At 34.7% G+C, this 20,290-nt stretch overlaps 1 protein-coding gene across 2 annotated transcripts in view; it reads left to right on the top strand.

The window, feature by feature from the left end:
- camta2 (calmodulin binding transcription activator 2) overlaps nucleotides 1-20,010 on the top strand; it is a 34,330-nt gene extending 14,320 nt beyond the window's left edge. Inside the window, exons 12-23 of one of the 2 annotated variants that reach the window (XM_039679100.2) lie at nucleotides 3,719-3,888; nucleotides 5,099-5,283; nucleotides 7,116-7,194; nucleotides 8,012-8,258; nucleotides 8,932-9,227; nucleotides 12,950-13,116; nucleotides 13,518-13,728; nucleotides 13,917-13,988; nucleotides 15,597-15,617; nucleotides 16,189-16,382; nucleotides 16,841-16,915; nucleotides 18,136-20,010. In XM_039679100.2, the coding sequence (XP_039535034.2) occupies nucleotides 3,719-3,888; nucleotides 5,099-5,283; nucleotides 7,116-7,194; nucleotides 8,012-8,258; nucleotides 8,932-9,227; nucleotides 12,950-13,116; nucleotides 13,518-13,728; nucleotides 13,917-13,988; nucleotides 15,597-15,617; nucleotides 16,189-16,382; nucleotides 16,841-16,915; nucleotides 18,136-18,190 (1,772 nt within the window). In that variant the 3' untranslated portion in view covers nucleotides 18,191-20,010. The remainder of the gene's footprint in view (nucleotides 1-3,718; nucleotides 3,889-5,098; nucleotides 5,284-7,115; nucleotides 7,195-8,011; nucleotides 8,259-8,931; nucleotides 9,228-12,949; nucleotides 13,117-13,517; nucleotides 13,729-13,916; nucleotides 13,989-15,596; nucleotides 15,618-16,188; nucleotides 16,383-16,840; nucleotides 16,916-18,135) is intronic. The other variant, XM_039679101.2, reaches the window with a different exon arrangement.
- Nucleotides 20,011-20,290: the final 280 nt, after the last annotated feature.

The following is a 20,290-nucleotide window of genomic DNA, read 5'->3' as shown; positions in this document are numbered from 1 at the left end:
CTATATGGAACCTTTTCTTCTAAGAGTGCATCATTACTCTTCGTTCGTCTCTGCTCGTCTCTTCATTTACTTATAAACACTCCAAATATACAACAAAATGCATTTAAGGGCTAAAAAAGTGGATTTTCTATGATATGTCCCCTTTAATGACTCGTAAATGTAAGTACACGTTGATGGCCTAAGACATGAAACGAGCGGTTTGTGTGAGAAAACGAACAGTATCAACCACAAAACTCCTCCAATACATTTTACAATTGTTTATTTCTTTGTGTATTCGTGGTCCTGGGATCTTTGACACCTCTGATGAACACTGAATAAAATAAAATAAAATATATATATATACATTTTATTTTTTAAATGTTTGGAAGGGTTAAACTAGTTTGTTGTGTGTGTCAGTGTGGATATCAGCCGGTTTCTATTTCTATTTCTGCCCCTCAGTTAAAGCCTATTTAAATCCATGTGTACGGAGGGAGCTGCGTGTCTCTCTCTCTCTCTCTCTCTCTCTCTCTCTCTCTCTCTCTCTCAGTAATTTAAACTCAGCTCTGTCTCTCTCTCGTCTCATTTGGGACTTTCCCTGCTCGAGGACGAATGTCCGTGTGTTTTCTCCACTTGGAATACTTTCTTTTTCTCGACTTACCCGGCATCTCTCTCTCTCTCTCTCTCTCATGGGATCTGAGCGAGTGGTTCTTCGCTGATCGTGTGTCTTAAACATGTTTTCTGCTTCAGATCATCTTTCTAACATGTTTGACCCCTGATTGAGAGAGAGTGATGAGAGCGAGATATGGAGTTGCGCTTTTTCGGATTCACCGTTTTTAATTGATCGTCTGAACGATGGCGCAGAGAAGCAGGGATGGTGTAGGTAGGAATGAGTGTGTGTGTGTAAAAGCTGAGCTGTCAACACATTCACACACACTGTAAATCAAGCACTAAACACGCACGCTCACGTCTGCTTTGTGTCTGTGGAAGTAAATATTAGAATTAGTTGAGAATCGAGAACCATGAATAATGTCCGCGCCGCTGTGCTCTTCCGCCGAGTTTCCGGCATGTCGTTCTGCTTATCGTCTAAAGCGCATAAAAAAAAAAAAAATCATTTTACAAATGTCTTTCTTGCAGCTCAGTGTAATAAAGTTATTATTTTTCCTGATAATTTGATTGAATTCAGTTCAATAACAATGTCAATGTTGCAAAGTTAATTATGAAACTAATTCTGTTCAGTTAAATTGAGTTTAGTGTTGATTTTAAGAATTCGTTGATTTAGAATTCATCAATTATGAAACATTAAATTCGATTCAGTTCAATAACGGTGCCGATCTTACAAAGTTAATCTATTATGAAACAAATTTCATTTGGTTCAATTTGGTTCAATTCATTTCAATTACAAAGTTGATGTTGCAAAACATCATCAATTGTGAAACTAATTCAATTCAGTTCAATGTTGATTTAATTCACTTTAAAAACAGTGTCAATGTTGTTAAATTCATCAGTTATGAAACTAATTCAATTCAGTTTGATTTGTCGTAATTCAGTTTAATAACAGTGTCAATGTTGCAAAGTTAATTATGAAACTAATTCTGTTTAGTTAAATTGAGTTTAGTGTTGATTTAATTCAGTTTAATAACAGTGTCAATGTTGCAGAATTGATCAATTATGAGAGATTAATTAAATTGAGTTAAATTCGATTCAGTTCAACAACGGTGCCGATCTTATAAAGTTACTCTATTATGAAACAAATTTCATTTGGTTCAATTTGGTTCAATTCATTTCAATAACAGTGTTGATGTTGCAAACATCATCAATTTTGAAACTAATTCAATTCAGTTCAATGTTGATTTAATTCACTTTAAAAACAGTGTCAATGTTGTTAAATTCATCAGTTATGAAACTAATTCAGTTCAGTTTGATTTGTTGTAATTCACTTTAATAACAGTGTGAATGTTGCAAAGTTCATTAATAATGAAAAACAAAGTAAATTCTTGTAAATTACAGTTCAATAACAATGTCAATGTTGCAAAATTCATGAATCATGAAACTAATAATTTTCGGTTATATTGAGTTCAGTGTTGATTTAATTCAGTTTAATAAAACTGTCAATATTGCAAAATTAATGAAACCAATTCAATTCAGTTTGATTTGTTGTAATTCACTTTAATAACAGTGTCGATGTTGCAAAATTCATCAATTATGAATAACTAATTCTTTTTGGTTAAATTGAGTTCAATGTTGATTTAATTCACTTTAATAACAGTGTCAATGTTGCAAAATTAATCGATTATGAATTATGAAACTAATTCTTTTTGGATAAATTGAGTTCAATGTTGATTTAATTCACTTTAATAACAGTGTCGATGTTGCAAAATTCATCAATTATGAATTATGAAACTAATTCTTTTTGGTTAAATTGAGTTCAATGTTGATTTAATTCACTTTAATAACAGTGTAAATGTTGAAAAAAATTTATCAATTATGAATTATGAAACTAATACTTTTTGGTTAAATTGAGTTCAATGTTGATTTAATTCACTTAAATAACAGTGTCAATGTTGCAAAATTCATCGATTATGAATTATGAAACTAATTCTTTTTGGATAAATTGAGTTCAATGTTGATTTAATTCACTTTAATAACAGTGTCGATGTTGCAAAATTCATCAATTATGAATTATGAAACTAATTCTTTTTGGTTAAATTGAGTTCAATGTTGATTTAATTCACTTTAATAACAGTGTAAATGTTGAAAAAAATTTATCAATTATGAATTATGAAACTAATACTTTTTGGTTAAATTGAGTTCAATGTTGATTTAATTCACTTAAATAACAGTGTCAATGTTGCAAAATTCATCGATTATGAATTATGAAACTAATTCTTTTTGGATAAATTGAGTTCAATGTTGATTTAATTCACTTTAATAACAGTGTCGATGTTGCAAAATTCATCAATTATGAATTATGAAACTAATTCTTTTTGGTTAAATTGAGTTCAATGTTGATTTAATTCACTTTAATAACAGTGTAAATGTTGAAAAAAATTAATCAATTATGAATTATGAAACTAATACTTTTTGGTTAAATTGAGTTCAATGTTGATTTAATTCACTTTAATAACAGTGTCGATGTTGCGAAATTCATCAATTATGAATTATGAAACTAATAATTTTTGGTTAAATTGAGTTCAATGTTGTTTTAATTCACTTTATTAACAGTGTCGATATTGCAGAATTCATCAATTATGAATTATGAAACTAATTCTTTTTGGATAAATTGAGTTCAATGTTGATTTAATTCACTTTAATAACAGTGTCGATGTTGAAAAAAATTAATCAATTATGAATTATGTAACTAATTCTTTTTGGTTAAAAATGAGTTCAATGTTGATTTAATTCACTTTAATAACAGTGTCGATGTTGCGAAATTCATCAATTATGAATTATGAAACTAATAATTTTTGGTTAAATTGAGTTCAATGTTGATTTAATTGACTTTAATAACAGTGTCGATGTTGCAAAATTCATAATTTATGAATTATGAAACTAATTCTTTTTGGTTAAATTGAGTTCAATCTTGATTTAATTCACTTTAACAATAACAGTGTCGATGTTGAAAAAAATTTATCAGTTATGAAACTAATTTAATTCAGTTCATAGTTGACTCTATTCAGCTTAATAAGTTGCTAAATTCATTGATTCTGACTTGAGTAATTGAATTTCTCAATCTCTCTAGATAACCAGTTCAGGATGTCGATTCTGGAGCGTCTGGAGCAGATGGAGCGGCGGATGGCAGAAATGTCCAATAATAATCAACAGCATCAACATGTGAATTATTATCATCATCATCAGCAGCAGCGTTCACGAAATCAGAGCTCCGCTCCACGCTTGACCCCCGAAAACCAGGTACACACACACACTTCACCTCTGATAGGCTGCTTTCACAGGTTTATCTAGTTTTTAAGTGTGTTTCAGGTTTATCTACAGTTAACAGTGTTGATGTTGCAAAAATCAATTATGAAAAGCATTTTTGGTTTATGAAGCAAGTTAGAGAAATTGCAGAGAAGAAAGGTTTTCTGTGTGTGTGTGTAAGAGTGCATTAAAATCTGAATAAAGAGCTATAATACTGTCTCAGTGATACTAAAATAACAGTGTGTGTTGATGAGCGCTGGATTTATGAACGCGCGTTATCAGGGTTAGCGGGGGAATGACAACTTTGCACATGACGTCACTTCAGAATGCGAGTATTAATAGCGCTTTTTCCATGTTGGTGCGTCACACACACACACACACACATGCACACGTGGACAGACTCTCTCTCTCTCTCTCTCACACACACACACACACATGCACACATCAGTTCAGCTTCTCCACATCTGATCCTCATAGTCTAACAGAAGTCCTGTAGTTTTAGTCTTCCGGGTTAACACTGATCGTTTAGATGTTAAACCTCGTCTGTGTGTATGTAAGAGTCCTCTGGCTGATTCATGCCATTCATTTTTAGCTTTTCCACTCTTACGTCAATACAGCACGAGGATAGACAGAGAGACCGATGCAGACAGCAGGGAAAAAACTGAGGGAGGGTGTGTGTGTGTGTGTGTCGAGGGGTAACTAACTAAAAGTAGTCATGTTACTACCTCATCTTAACTATGTATACACTGCAAAAAAAACAACAACAACAACAAAAATACGCTTTTCTTAGTATTTTTGTCTTGTTTCCAGTGCAAATATCTACCTATTATATCTATTTATGTTGTTATTATTTTCGGTATATTATTACGTATTTTATTTATTTATATTAAATTATATATTGTGTAATTATGAATAAATAAAAAAAGTATTTTTTTTTTTTTTTTTTTGCAATTTAAAGTGATTTTTTTCATTTTATTTTCTTCCTGATTTATGTATCAGTGTTAAATGCAAGTGTGAGATTCAGTTTGAAACCAGCTTCAGAATCACTGGTTGTTTCTTTTCTGATTCAGTGAATCAAACTGAGTGAATCAAATTTAACTTTAATCTAGTCAGAATCAAAATTCTGAGCTGTGGTTCGATGAATCTCACAAACAGACGTGAAGTAAAATTCTTTCCTCTAAAGTGTCGTGTGTGTGTGTGTCAGTCGGGAGTGTGGTTTGAGCGCAGGATCGTAGCAGTGTGTGAGCGGATGATGGCCAGCGGTCGGTGGGGACGAGACGGAGAGACGGAAACACTCACACACTCCGTCAGACACCGAGGATTGACTCTACTGCACCTCGCCGCCGCTCAGGGATACACACAGCTCATACACACACTCATACGCTGGAGGTAACACGCACACACACACACATAATCATGGGAACATCTTACAGGTCTTATTTGTTAACACTAGTTAGAGCAATGTATTTTTTAAAGCAGTCTTTCTTAATGTAAAAAATATAATTAATATAATATATTGCTCATAGATAGCTAATGAACGGAGCCCCCCTAGTCCCACGTTGTCAAAAAAAGGCCACAAGATAGTTATAATTAAATTTTTTGATAAAGTGGGACTAAGGGGACTCCGTACTAATGCATTAACTAATGTTAACAAATACAACTTTACATAAAAATGTATTAGTAAAATATGGATGCACCGATATGAACATTTTTGTCGATACCGATAACCAATAATACAGAAAGCCGATATTACCGATAACCGATAATACCGATATCCAATAATACCGATAACCGATAATCCCGATTGCCGATAATACCGATAATACCGGTAACCTATAATACTGATAACCAATAATATCGATAACCAATAATACCGATAACCTATAATACTGATAACCAATAATACCGATAACCGATAATACCGGTAACCTATAATACCGATAACCAATAATACAGAAAGCCGATAATACCAATAACCGATAATACCGATATCCAATAATACCGATAACCGATAATCCTGATTGCCGATAATACCGATAATACCGGTAACCTATAATACTGATAACCAATAATATCGATAACCAATAATACGATAACCTATAATACTGATAACCAATAATACCGATAACCGATAATACCGGTAACCTATAATACTGATAACCAATAATACCGATAACCGATAATACCGGTAACCTATAATACCGATATCCAATAATACCGATAACCGATAATACCGGTAACCTATAATACTGATAACCAATAATACCGATAACCGATAATACCGGTAACCTATAATACTGATAACCAATAATACCGATAACCGATAATACCGGTAACCTATAATACTGATAACCAATAATACCGATAACCGATACTACCAATAACCGATAATACCGATATCCAATAATACCGATAACCGATAATCCCGATAGCCGATAATACCGGTAACTTATAATACTGATAACCAATAATACCGATAACCTATAATACCGATAACCAATAATACCGATAACTGATAATACCGATAACCAATAATACCGATAACTGAGAATACGATTATCGAAAATACCGATAACCGATTATACCGGTAACCTATAATACTGATAACCGATAATACCGGTAACCGATACATTGGCCGATAAACCTAAATTTTAAGAGTCTTGATTACAAAAACAAAAGTCTCGTCATTAAAAGCCATGTCCCAAACACACAATTATAATCTTCTTCTTATCATTTTATGAAGCTGATATGACAGATTTGCGCTGCACTTGTTAAACTGTATTTTACTTTTTTAAAGTGATTCCAATCATATTTCAATCAGCTCAAATCTATCATGTTGAACAGTGTGTATCTGAAGTGTTTCAGCTGAAGGAAATGATGCATTATTTATGGGCCAAATTTTCTTATCGATAACATTAAAAATGATCATATATCGGCCGATACCGATTTGGTTTTTATTTATTGTGCATCCCTATAGGAAGTGGAGAAATGAACATTGACTAACATTAACAAATGCTGTAGAAGTATTGTTGATTGTTAGTTCAGGCTAACTAATGTAGTTTATTGTAAAGTCATAAGCAGAAAGATTTGGATCTTTACATATTCATCGTGATTAAACATGACGAAGAACCGACATGAAAGCGTGACACTCGGACATTTCATTGATGTTTTAAAAGGTGTTTGTGTGTTTAATGGTGTTTGTTTATGTGTGTGTGTATCAGGAGTATCAGTGTGAACAGTCTGGATCTGGAACAGGAAGTGGATCCGCTAAACGTTGATCATTTCTCCTGCACACCTCTGGTACGTCACACACATGCACACTTCAGCCCGTCGGACGGAGAGGTCGGGTGAGGTCATTATCACCTGAGCATCTCTGTAATCATCACGGATAGACCTATGCACACTGGATTCATTAGGGCTGTCGCTTTTGTGAAAAATCCTGTTTGATTTTTGAGTCACGAGAGTGTTGATTGAATCAATTGCAAAATCGATTTCCATATCTAAAGAGGTTTCCATTTTCAATACCAAATACAGGCAAATCAAAATGAAGTGAGTTGATGCTTCAAAAAAGCAAAATTATCTACCAACTGGGTGAGAAAAATAATAATGTGGTTTCTGTTTGAATTAAAAAAAAATTTTTCTCACCCCATTGGCAGATGATTTTGCTTTTTTTAAGCATCAGCTCACTTCATTTTGATTAATTCAGTCTGGAAAACAGGACATAATATCTTATATCATTTTACTCATCTAGTAAATGCATCTTGATTTAAGAAATGTTTGATATTTGGACTGGAAACAAGACAAAAACACAGAGTAGGCAAGGCAAGGCAAGTTTATTTATATAGCACATTTCATACACAATGGCAATTCAAAGTGCTTTACATAGAAGAAATTAAAATAATCAAAAGAAATCAGAATAATTAAAAAATGAAAAATAAAAATGATGATAAAAATAAAATACAGTAAATTAAAACCATTTAGAATAAAAGAAAAGCATTTCTGGCAGTGTACCACCGCCACCTACTGGAAGATTAGTTTCTTATTTAGAGTATCATTTCATTCAAACAATAATTGTATATGGATGTGTGTGTGTGTGTGTGTGTGTGTGTGTGTGCAGATGTGGGCATGTGCTCTGGGTCATCAGACGGCCGCAGTGATGTTGTATCGCTGGAGTAGCGCTGCTCTGGGAATCCCCGACTCTCTGGGTCGTCTTCCTCTCGCTGTGGCTCATTCTCGAGGACACACACGCCTGGCGCGCTGTCTGGAGGAGTTACACACACACTCTCAGACGCAGGAACACACAGCTGACACGGCCTCGCCTCCGTACCGGCCCCGGTCTCCACTGTCCAGCAGCCCCGACACCGGTAACAACACACACAGGCTTTACACGGGCGGGGAAATGTTCATACAACATGTGTTTACAATTTTATATTTGATTCAAATGTTAACAACAAAAATAAGGCCCTATGAAATCAGATTTTTGTATTATGAACATTTTTGGTTACACTTTATTTGAAGGTGCCATCGTTACAGTGTAATTGTATATTTAAGTGCTGAGTAATATTAATTAACTACATGTATTTACTATATGGTTAGGGTTTGGTTGAGGGTTACTATGGTAAGTGCACGTAACATGTAACGAACACTAAAATAAAGTGTTATCTTTTTCTGAATTCCATTTTAATTAAATTAAACAATTACATTTACATTTTTATATATATTCATAAAATGCTAAATATATAATATTTTGATGAAATGTCAATAACAATAATAAGACCCTGTGAAATCTATTTAATGTTTTTCCTAATTTCATGCTTTCTGTTTTATTTTTCTGAATTCCGTTTTAAATGTTTAAGTATTAAAATATTTGTTTTAAACAAAATTTAAATTATTTGTTATATTTACAAAGCAAATTCTTTAAGCTTATATATATATATATATTTATTTTTTTTCTGCAAAAAGTTTTCTGTATAAATTGATATTCCTTACAATGTATTAAAACATCTCTCTCTCTCTCTCTCTCTCTCTCTTTCTCAGGTTTGAGCTCGTCCAGCAGTGTCCCCTCCCCCAGCGACCCCCCCTCCCCCTCCCCCAGCTCCGCCTACTCCAGTGGTTCGCTGCCTGACCCCATAGACTCCGCCTCCTCCCCCTCCTCCCCGTTCTCGGCTCCGCCCCCCATCGGCTCCTCAGACTCGCTCTTCCTGATGGACTGTGAGGCCGCGAGTCCCTCGGCTCCGGCGTCCCTGACGCTTCACTCCGAGCTCGCCCACGAGCTGCTCGACTACAGCGAGAACGCCGAGAACGAGGATTACCTGTCTGACGAGGTCTTACAGGTGAGTCAGAGATTTTCATTGGACAAAAGTATTAAAGGATCCGTTTACCCAAGAATTAAAATTAGCCCATGATTTACTCTCCCTCAAGTCATCCTACACTCTAAAAAAAAATGGTGCTAAATAGCACTAAAAGTGGTTCATTGGCTTGTAATCATAGGGGAACCACTTTAAGTGCCACTTAACTTTGTCATATGGTGCTATGTAGAACCATAAGAGGTGCCATAGAGCACGTTAACCACCACTGAAGAACCAAACTGGGCTTACCTGGTTCTTTAACCCTCAGAGACCTAAGGTATTTTTACAATTAATTTTCCGTCTGGTGTTATTTACTAAAAAAGCTTGTAAAACATCAACCCTTTGGTGCACAGACAATTGACACACCTCTTTTTTTTTAACTTTCAGCATATTTGTGTTGCATTGATGTCACCTGAATGTAAAATAAGTTATGGGACCATAAAGACAAATGAAAAAATAAATCGGAAATTGAATAACTCAAATATTTATTGAAATCACAAGGAAATTTCATCTGGAAAATAGTTTGTTCATGTCTTTGGAGTCCTGGAGCACAGGAATAAACATTATAACTTGTAGAGAACAAAAACTATTGACATTTTTCCAAAAGAAGTCCAGGCGTTTTGGGCCTCATGAAATTCACTGGGGCCAAGCCTCAAAACAGTTCGTATCAGCAATCACACAGAGGGCCACATCACAGGTTTTGCATTTCTATTTTATTTATTATATTCTTTTTATATTACTTTTATTCTACTATAATACTTTTTTTACAGTAAATAAATAAATAGCACTTCAGCTGGGTCTGTCCTGGTAATCTAGTTCCTCATTTGTCAAAAAGCTCTGTTCTCCTGAAAATCCCTCATCCTGCATGGCATCAAAAAAGGCCAGCGCTTTATTTGCATCCATTTTCTCTGTCTCCGTGCGTTTCTCTATCTCTCTACACTATATCAGCGCTTGGTTCAAGCGTAATGACGCACACCAATGTTTACGACGGATCAGCCTGTAATTGGTCCAAAACCATCACGTGAAAACATCACGTGATATCCAAAATTTCAGCTAGCATCGAGCTAGCGGCAAAAATGACGGAATATTTATAAATTATGGACTTCAAGAGTATCAAAGTTGGATATTCGCGATTGGATTTATTGCTGAAAACCTCTGAAAGGATGCAAGAGTTCCAGGCTGGAAAGAAAACCTTCTGTAAAGGCTAGAAAGACACCGAAGACACCCCCGTGATCATGATGGCTAGCTTTCTGCTGGAAAAAAAAGGTAAGGAAATCGATAAATCTGTCATCGAGTTGGTAAACATTTATCGGAGGTGACGTGTGGCGTCGTCGACGATGCCGTCGGTCTCAGAGGGTTAAATGGCAGTGGTGCTATATAGCACCATGACCACCGCAAAGAACCGCTGAAGAACCTTTTTTTTAAGAGTGTAGGGGTATATGATATTCTTCTTTCAGACGAATAGAATCTGAGTTATATTAAAAAATGTCCTGCCACTTCCAAGCTTTATAATGGCTTTTTCTGTTTTGAAGTCCATAAAAGTGAATCTATCCATCATAAAAGTGTATATCCATCATAAAAGTGCATCTATCCATCATAAAAGTGCATCTCTCCATCATAAAAGTGTATCTATCCATCATAAAAGTGCATCTATCCATGATAAAAGTGCATCTATCATCATAAAAGTGCATCTATCCATCATAAAAGTGCATCTATCCATCATGAAAGTGCATCTATCCATCATAAAAGTGCATCTATCCACCATAAAAGTGCATCTGTCCATCATAAAAGTGTATCTATCCATCATAAAAGTGCATCTGTCCATCATAAAAGTGCATCTATCCATCATAAAAGTGCATCTATCCATCATAAAAGTGCATCTATCCATCATAAAAGTGCATCTGTCCATCATAAAAGTGTATCTATTCATCATAAAAGTATCTATCCATCATAAAGTGCATCTATCCATCATAAAAGTGCATACATCCATCATAAATGTGCATCTGTCCATCATAAAAGTGCATCTGTCCATCATAAAAGTGTATCTATCCATCATAAAGTGTATCTATCCATCCTAAAAGTGCATCTGTTCATCATAAAAGTGGGTCTGTTCATCATAAAAGTGCATCTATCCATCATAAAAGTGCATCTGTCCATCATAAAAGTGGATCTGTCCATCATAAAAGTGCATCTGTTCATCATAAAAGTGCATCTGTTCATCATAAAAGTGCATCTGTCCATCATAAAAGTGCATCTGTTCATCATAAAAGTGCATCTATCCATCATAAAAATGCATCTATCCATCATAAAAGTGCATCTATCCATCATAAAAGTGTGTACATCCATCATAAAAGTGCAACTGTCCATCATAAAAGTGCATCTATCCATCATAAAAGTGCATCTATCCATCATAAAAGCGCATACATCCATCATAAAAGTGCATACATCCATCATAAAAGTGCATACATCCATCATAAAAGTGCATCTGTCCATTATAAAAGTGCATCTGTCCATCATAAAAATGCATCTATCCATCATAAAAGTGCATACATCCATCATAAAAGTGCATACATCCATCATAAAAGCGCATACATCCATCATAAAAGTGCATACATCCATCATAAAAGTGCATACATCCATCATAAAAGTGCATCTGTCCATCATAAAAGTGCATCTGTCCATCATAAAAGTGCATACATCCATCATAAAAGCGCATACATCCATCATAAAAGTGCATACATCCATCATAAAAGTGCATACATCCATCATAAAAGTGCATCTATCCATCATAAAAATGCATCTACCCATCATAAAAGTGCATCTATCCATCATAAAAGTGTGTACATCCATCATAAAAGTGCATCTGTCCATCATAAAAGTGCATCTGTCCATCATAAAAGTGCATCTATCCATCATAAAAGTGCATACATCCATCATAAAAGTGCATACATCCATCATAAAAGTGCATCTGTCCATCATAAAAGTGCATCTGTCCATTATAAAAGTGCATCTGTTCATCATAAAAGTGCATCTATCCATCAAAAAAAGTGCATCTGTCCATCATAAAAGTTCATCTGTCCATCATAAAAGTGCATCTATCCATCATAAAAATGCATCTACCCATCATCAAAGTGCATCTATTCATCATAAAAGTGTGTACATCCATCATAAAAGTGCAACTGTCCATCATAAAAGTGCATACATCCATCATAAAAGTGTCCATCTGTCCATCATAAAAGTGCATCTGTCCATCATAAAAGTGCATACATCCATCATAAAAGTGCATCTATCCATCATAAAAGTGCATACATCCATCATAAAAGTGCATCTATCCATCATAAAAGTGCATCTGTCCATCATAAAAGTGCATCTGTCCATCATAAAAGTGGATCTGTTCATCATAAAAGTGCATCTATCCATCATAAAAGTGCATCTGTCCATCATAAAAGTGGATCTGTCCATCATAAAAGTGCATGTGTTCATCATAAAAGTGCATCTATCCATCATAAAAGTGCATCTGTCCATCATAAAAGTGCATCTATTCATTATAAAAGTTTCATCCATCAGGTTTTGTGTCGGGTTAAGGATGACTCGAGGGTCAGTAAATCATGGGCTAATGTTCAGTTTTGGGTGAACTATCGCTTTAAAGTCTCCACCTCCTCACACAATGAGTGAGACTTGTGTTTTTTGCAATGTTTCACTGTTAGGTTGACATAGCAACTCTGGCTGAGCAGATCATCGAGGCCACACCTGAGCGAATCAAACAGGAGGAGTTTAACCGGGAGGCGGAGTCTCCACTCAGAGAGAGGCGGGACAATCCTGTCAATCACGACCCCATGCCGTGGCTCACCACATACCTCGACACCGTGGACCGGTACGTATTGTGCGTTCAAGTCCTCTTGGGAAGTCATGTTTACGACGACGTACAAGTCACTATTGTCGGAGTATGATGCCGGTGTACTTTTCTTAATTAATTAAACAGAAATACAGCAAGGTTCTTAACACCGTGTCCTAACCACACACGACGCGCGATAAAAGGTGTCTTTTCCATGTTAACGACACACTTGACTTTAAATTAAAACCAGTATTAATTAATCAATGTAATTAATAAATATAATTAATGAGTGACTTTTCGTTTAAATGAATCAATATAATTAATGAAATAATTGTAATTATATAATATAATTAATAAAAATTAATAAATAAATCAGAATATATACAATATATATTCAGGGTCAAATGTGACCTAAACATGTTTTTTTGACGTGTGTGTAGGAACCTGTGCCCCACGCCCCCGTCCCTCCTCAGTGATCTGGCGCTGCAGAGGCTCCGCCCCCCGAGCAGTGTGGCATGGGCGGAGTTTCTGAACGCCTCAGCCAATGGGAGGATGGAGAGAGACTTCGCCCTGCTGACGCTGACGGACACGGAGCAGAGAGAGCTTTACGAGGCGGCGCGCGTCATCCAGAACGCCTTCCGCAGATACAAGGTACTACTTACTTACTTTATCTATAACTTTGCAGACCGAAGTGCTGTACAACACACAAACAACACGTAAAAACAACATGCAACTTACTAATACAGATACTAATACAGAGCTAAAGACAAGAACACACACACACAACAACTGACTGAGTGTGTGTGTCTGATTTAATAACGGTTGTTTGTCGTGTTTAGGGGCGCAGATTAAAGGAGCAGCAGGATATGGCCGCAGCTGTGATACAGCGCTGTTACCGCAAATACAAACAGGTAGAACACACACACACACACACACACACACACGTTTACTCGGCTATCTACATGGGGACATCGCATAGACTTCTATTATATTTATAGGCAGTTTTACAGTCAAACCAAAATGTATTCAGACACCTTGCTATCCTTGCTTAAATAAATGAACTATAGTGTCAAAAATTGATTATATGGTGTCTGAATAACTTTTGGTTTGACTGTAAATACTGTAAACCGAACAGAAAACCTGATGTCACACGATGCCAAAACATTGTTCTCCCCCAATCTTTTCAATTTTGAGATTGTGGGTAAATGCTTCCACATCTCCTTTCAGACTACTGGAAAGAAAACATTTAAGTGTTTATTTTATGACACTTTATCTATTTGCGTCTGTAGATTTCAATTATAATACAGGTGGAACTTGAAAAACGAGAAAATGGTGCATTTATTTCAGTAATTCAACTTAAAAGGTGAAACTAATATATTATATACACTCATTACATGCAAAGTGAGATATTTCAAGAGTTAATTTGTTATAATGTTGATGATTATGAAAACCCCAAAGTCAAAATTAGAATCTATAATCCATAATCATCAAAATCATAACAAAGGCTTGAAATATCTCACTTTGCATGTAATGAGTCTATATAATATATTAGTTTCACCTTTTAAGTTGAATTACTGAAATAAATGCACTTTTGCACCATATTCTCATTTTTTGAGTTTTTGAGTTCACCTGTTCATATCTTTAAAGGCCATATTTATATTAAAAAAAAAGTTCCTCCACTTCAGCGGCACTTACACACACCAAACTTTATAGTTTTATTCCTGTCTATATTCTGAAGGTTTTAACTGATGGGTTTGTTCATATATCACTCACACTGATTTATATAACACTTGATTTATAAATATATGCTAAAAATCATTTATTTAGTCTGTTGACTGTATTTTCTGAATAAAAATGATCTCCCAAATCCCCTCAGTAAAAACTTTAAGTACTTTGATGATGCAAATTAGCACATATTTAAATAGACAATGCATCATTTGCATATTTATACGTAACATTTCTGAAAACTTGTAATAGAAAAGTTGTTTGCAATTCTTAATGTAATCAATCAACGGTGCAAGTATGCAGATATATGAGTTATGTGTTTCGCCCTATTCGCCTTGCCATAAGAACTTAAATACCATTTTTTTATGGAAGCTTGTTTCCGCCGTGGAATAAAAAATAAAGCTTTTTATCTTAAAATTCAGACTTTTTTCTTATAATTCTTGAGTTTACATCTTGCACTTTTGACTTTTATCTCCCAATTCTGACTTTTTTTCAAATTGTTCAAATTGTAAGTTTTTACCTTGCAATTCTGAGAAAAAAAACCTCTCAATTGTGTTATATAAAGTCTCAATTACATTTTTATATATTTCTTATATGGTGTAAACAAGCTTCCGTAGTTTTTACTGACACGCTTTATCCAGAAACACTTGATGATGTTAAGAAACAAACTGTGACTGAGGATTCATCGTCTGAGCGTGTGCTTGTGTGTGTGTGTGTGTGTGTCTTCGCTAACACACTAATATTGCTGTCGTGTCTCTGATTTCTCTCCTGTTTCTCCTTATATTTCATGCTAGCTAACATGGATAGCACTGAAGGTAACATGAACTAAACTGCCTCACTGTTGTGTTTTCACACTCTTCTGCCGTCCCGTGTGTTTATGTGTGTGTTTGTGTGTATTGTACAAAACTAACTTTATCTGGACAATAACTTTATTCTAGAGCTGCTGTAAAGCCAAACACTCTGTTACTGTGATCTCCTGTTATCTCTGGAAAGCTGCTGTGAAACGGTCTATATTGTTGTCTTGTTTCCAGTCAAAATATTTAAAAAAATCTTAAATTAGTCGATGAGTAAAATTAAAAGATGTTAAGTCTTGTTTTCTGGGAAATAAGTGAGTTTTTGCTTAAAACAAGCAAAATTTTCTTCTAATGGGGTGAGAAAAATAATTTTGTTTCTGTTTGAATTAAGGTGGAATTATTGGCAGGTAATTTTCCTTGTTTTAAGCATCAACTCCCAGAAAACAGGACATAATATCTTATGTCATTTACTCATAGTAAATGCATCTTGATTTAAGAAATGTTTGATATTTGGACTGGAAACAAGACAAAAGTAAGTAAGAAAAGCATTTTGTGCAGTTTGTGTGTGTAACGTGTGTTTGTCTTCCTCCAGTACGCCTTATATAAGAAGATGACGCAGGCGGCCATACTGATTCAGAGTAAGTTTCGCAGTTATTACGAGCAGAAGAAGTTCCAGCAGTCTCGGCGGGCGGCCGTCCTCATCCAGCAGTACTATCGCAGTTATAAAGAGTACGAGCGCGTCAAGCAGGGGCCGCGGGGGCCCGGGACCCTCAACAGCAAGATCAAGTGAGACACCGCACATCATTACACGACACGAGGGGTGTAACGGTCACACGTTTTCCTATGCCTTTTTACTAAGGAGTTTTGGAGGCGGTGTGCAAACATGATTGACATAACGTGAAGTCGTATTTATTTTTTAACATGTTAAAATTTGGACTCAGTGTGGGATGACCTTAACGGTTCACAAAAAGAAAGATTATTTTTAAATAAGTGTGAGTTTAAGTTTTAAAAGTGAAACTTTCAGTTTTATAAATGGGGTTAATTTTTGAAGAATGAACAAATAATGTTTTGGTCATCACATTAAAAATAACATTTAAATATGACAATATTTGAGGTTTGTACCGAACCGAAAGCCTCGTACCGAACGGTTCAATGCGAATACGTGTGTCATTTACACCCCTATACGAACATCACACGACTCATGAGTGATTCTGTGGCGCTCACACTCTCGTTCTGTGTGTCAGAGGCTCGTTCCTGACCAAGAAACAGGACCAGGCCGCACGGAAGATCATGCGTTTCCTCAGGCGCTGCAGACACAGGTACACTTTCTGTTATTCCTCAAGCCAATCGGCCTCCAAGTGATTTAAAAATAAGACAAAACAAGCGATAAAATAAGCTCAAACGCATAGAAATAAAGATGTCTTTTGTTTAAATTCACCCTCTCAAACTCGGTTTTTAATTAATTTTATTTATATTATACAATTGCACTTTACAAATATCCACAATCGTTAATTCTTATCCAGATAATCATGAATAACTTCATGGAATTGAATAAAATCACCATATTTAATCAATCTATATTTTACTAGTTACAATAGGTAAAGCTCTAAAATACTGTATTGATATTATTGTAATTTAAATATAGTTTAAAAATCTTTAATTCTTATCCAGTAAATCTTGAACAACTGGAAAAGTCTTGAAAATTAATAAAAATCTGAAACGGCCTGGGTATTTTTATAATAAACAAAATTTTTACTTGTTAGGTCAAGCTCTAAAATGTTTTATTCATATTCTATAAATTGTGCTTTTTATTTTTTTTTTGTGCTTTTTTATTGTCTATAAAACAATCCTTAATTCTAACTTAGTAGTCTATCTGGAAAACATCATAAAACGTTATTTTTTTTAAATAAGTATATCCATTTTACTAGTTATGAAAAGCTCTAAAATATTTTATGTATTTTATGAAATTCTGCATTAAAAAAATATATATTTTTTAATTCTTATCCTAAATTCTAATCTGGTGAATCATGAAACATTGGAAAAGTCCACAATGAACATTAATAAAATTGTAAAATTCCATGGCCATTTATACAATAAATATATATTTCACTAGTTGGGTCAATCTCTCAAATATTTTATTTATATTTCATTTAGTCCAGTCAAAAAGATTGATCGTGATTAATTGCATCTAACTTAAAAGTTTGTAAATATATATGAGTGTGTGTGTGTATACATTAAATACAGTATATTTAGGCCTATATACTGTATATATATGTATACATACAAACTTTTTATGTTAGATGTGAATCTGATTAATCCTGATTAATCGATTTGACAAGGATTAATTATATCCTTTTAATTATATCTATCACAGGGCAAATATTCAGGGATTCAGACCTTGAATAAATTAAATTTAACATCTGATCTGAACAACATTTTTAGTGTAAATAATTCAGAACACGTCCAAATTTCTCTGTTTATTTTCTCTGCTATTTAGATCATGACATTGAAGTTGTTCAATGAAATTGTGTGTTTGCAGGATTAAAGAGCTGAAACAGAGTAAAGAGCTGGAGCACAGAGGACTGACCACCTGACCACACACACACACACACACACGCATACTCTCTTTCAGTCGTGTTTACAGTCGTTTGCTCAGATACACTCCTGCCATCACTCGCCTCACACACTCTTTACAGGATTTGATCGATTCAGAGAGGAAAGATGGAAAGTTTGAGCTGCATTATTAGCAGTGGAAGCTTGTTTTCACACGGAATAAATTGTAATCGCAACTTTTTTATCTCACAAGACTTTTTTCTTGCAATTGCGAGTTTACTTCTCAGAATTGAAAGATATAACCTCGGAATTAGACGAGAAAAATAAAATTGTGACATAAAATTTTGAATTCTGAATCACAGTTCTGAGGGGGATTATTATTGTTGTTTATGATTATATAAAGTTGCAAAAAGTGTATTCCAAAGCGGAAACAAGCTTCCATAGTAAAAGGACAGACAGGTTTTCTTCGGTTGCTTCTTTCCAGTCGTTGCTGCAACACTAAAGTTCACGTTCAGCTTTACTGAATCTTTGGAATGTTTTTATGTATTAATGGATCTCTATATAAATGTGAACAGTATATACGCTCATATATATGCTCATAAACACAGAGTTGATTGTGTTGGATATGAACTTATTTATTGATCTCTTGGAGATGTATTTTATAAACACTCGATGTTGCGCCTCAGAACAGAGAACCACAGAAAAGTAACGACGCTGAGTTCGTGGCGATATCCAAAGTCTTAAATCATAGTTGTCATGGTAACACAGGGCGGTTCACGACGCGAGAAATACGATCACTGAAGGTGTCTGATTCTACGGTTCCAACGGTTTGTGTTAAACACATTTATGTTTATTAAATATAATATTATTACTGAAAATAAAAGAAATTTCAGCTGTCACGAAAATTTTTTTTTCAAAAACTCAATTTGTAAAACCAAGCAAAAATTGTTGTAAATAACGAAACCAGTGATAAAATCACTCACTCTGTTGTTAATCTGGCAACTTTCACAAGCTTCAACAGCTATTATGGGATGTTCTAGAAATCATGGACGCTTGTAAAAAGAATCTATAAAAAAATTATAATAATTGCGAATTTTACCTCACAATTCTGAGGAAGAAAATTGCTCGTTATAAAGTCTGAATTGCGAGATGCAAACAGTCAAGTACCTTTTTATTTTTTAGTCCTTTGTGAAAACAATCTTCCATAAGAACGTGTATCACTGTACGCGCCGTTTGAGGAATCCGTCTGAATTATTATCTGAGGTAACAGCTTTTATTGACTTTCGTGGGACTTTTATTTTGACGCATTTTTTTCAAACTCCATCTGATTGGATGCGTGATCTCAGACCCACTAGGCATCGTCTGACAGGATTAAAATGTCACGGTTCTGTTTTCTGGATATTTTTGAATGTGCCTTGAGGTGTTTTAACTCATTAACTGCGGCAGACCTGCGTCAGTGAAGAACTGGTTTGGTTCTCCGTCTTGATTCAGACTTTTATGCATTATTCTGTAAATATTGTACAAACTGGTGAAAATATATTTAAGAATGAATATATTTGCTTCTGCCTGATAAAATGTTTAATTTATTATCTGTGCTGATTGCTGATATGCACGGTTATATTTACGCTATGAGATTTTTTCAGCATGTTTTTTGCTTGCTGGTGTTTATGTTTGCATGATTTCCTGTTTGTTTCATATTTCCACTCACAGGCCTTTAGTACTGCTGCTGATGATGATGTTTATTTATGAATATAGATTTATGGACATGTTTGAATTGATTTCTACTGTAAATGCATTCTGGCATTTATTTGTTCAGACTGTTTTACTGTTTCGCAACGTTTCATTAAATTCTTAAAATTCAGGTTTCATTTGTGTGTTTTTCCAGTTCACACTCACATTCACAGTTGTTTTCAGAATAATAACCCATTCAGACCCTGTGTCCATTACAATGGACATCACATCTCAGCCCCCTTTTTTTTGATGCCACTATTTTTACAATGGCATAAATGCTACGTGAGATCTCAATATCTCAGCTCAGGAAGGGTTTAGATCCTCCATTTTTGCACTCAGGTCTAAGTCCCATGGCCCTCTATCAGAATCCAGAGTTTTGAGAAGATTTGAGAAACTTATTTTTTCGCACC

The sequence above is a fragment of the Pimephales promelas genome, chromosome 20 (assembly GCF_988280905.1).
Source record: "Pimephales promelas chromosome 20, fPimPro1.hap1.1, whole genome shotgun sequence".
Lineage (NCBI taxonomy): Eukaryota > Metazoa > Chordata > Actinopteri > Cypriniformes > Leuciscidae > Pimephales > Pimephales promelas.
The sequence above is the reverse complement of the archived record's forward strand: the minus strand, read 5'-3'. Positions and strand labels throughout refer to the sequence as shown.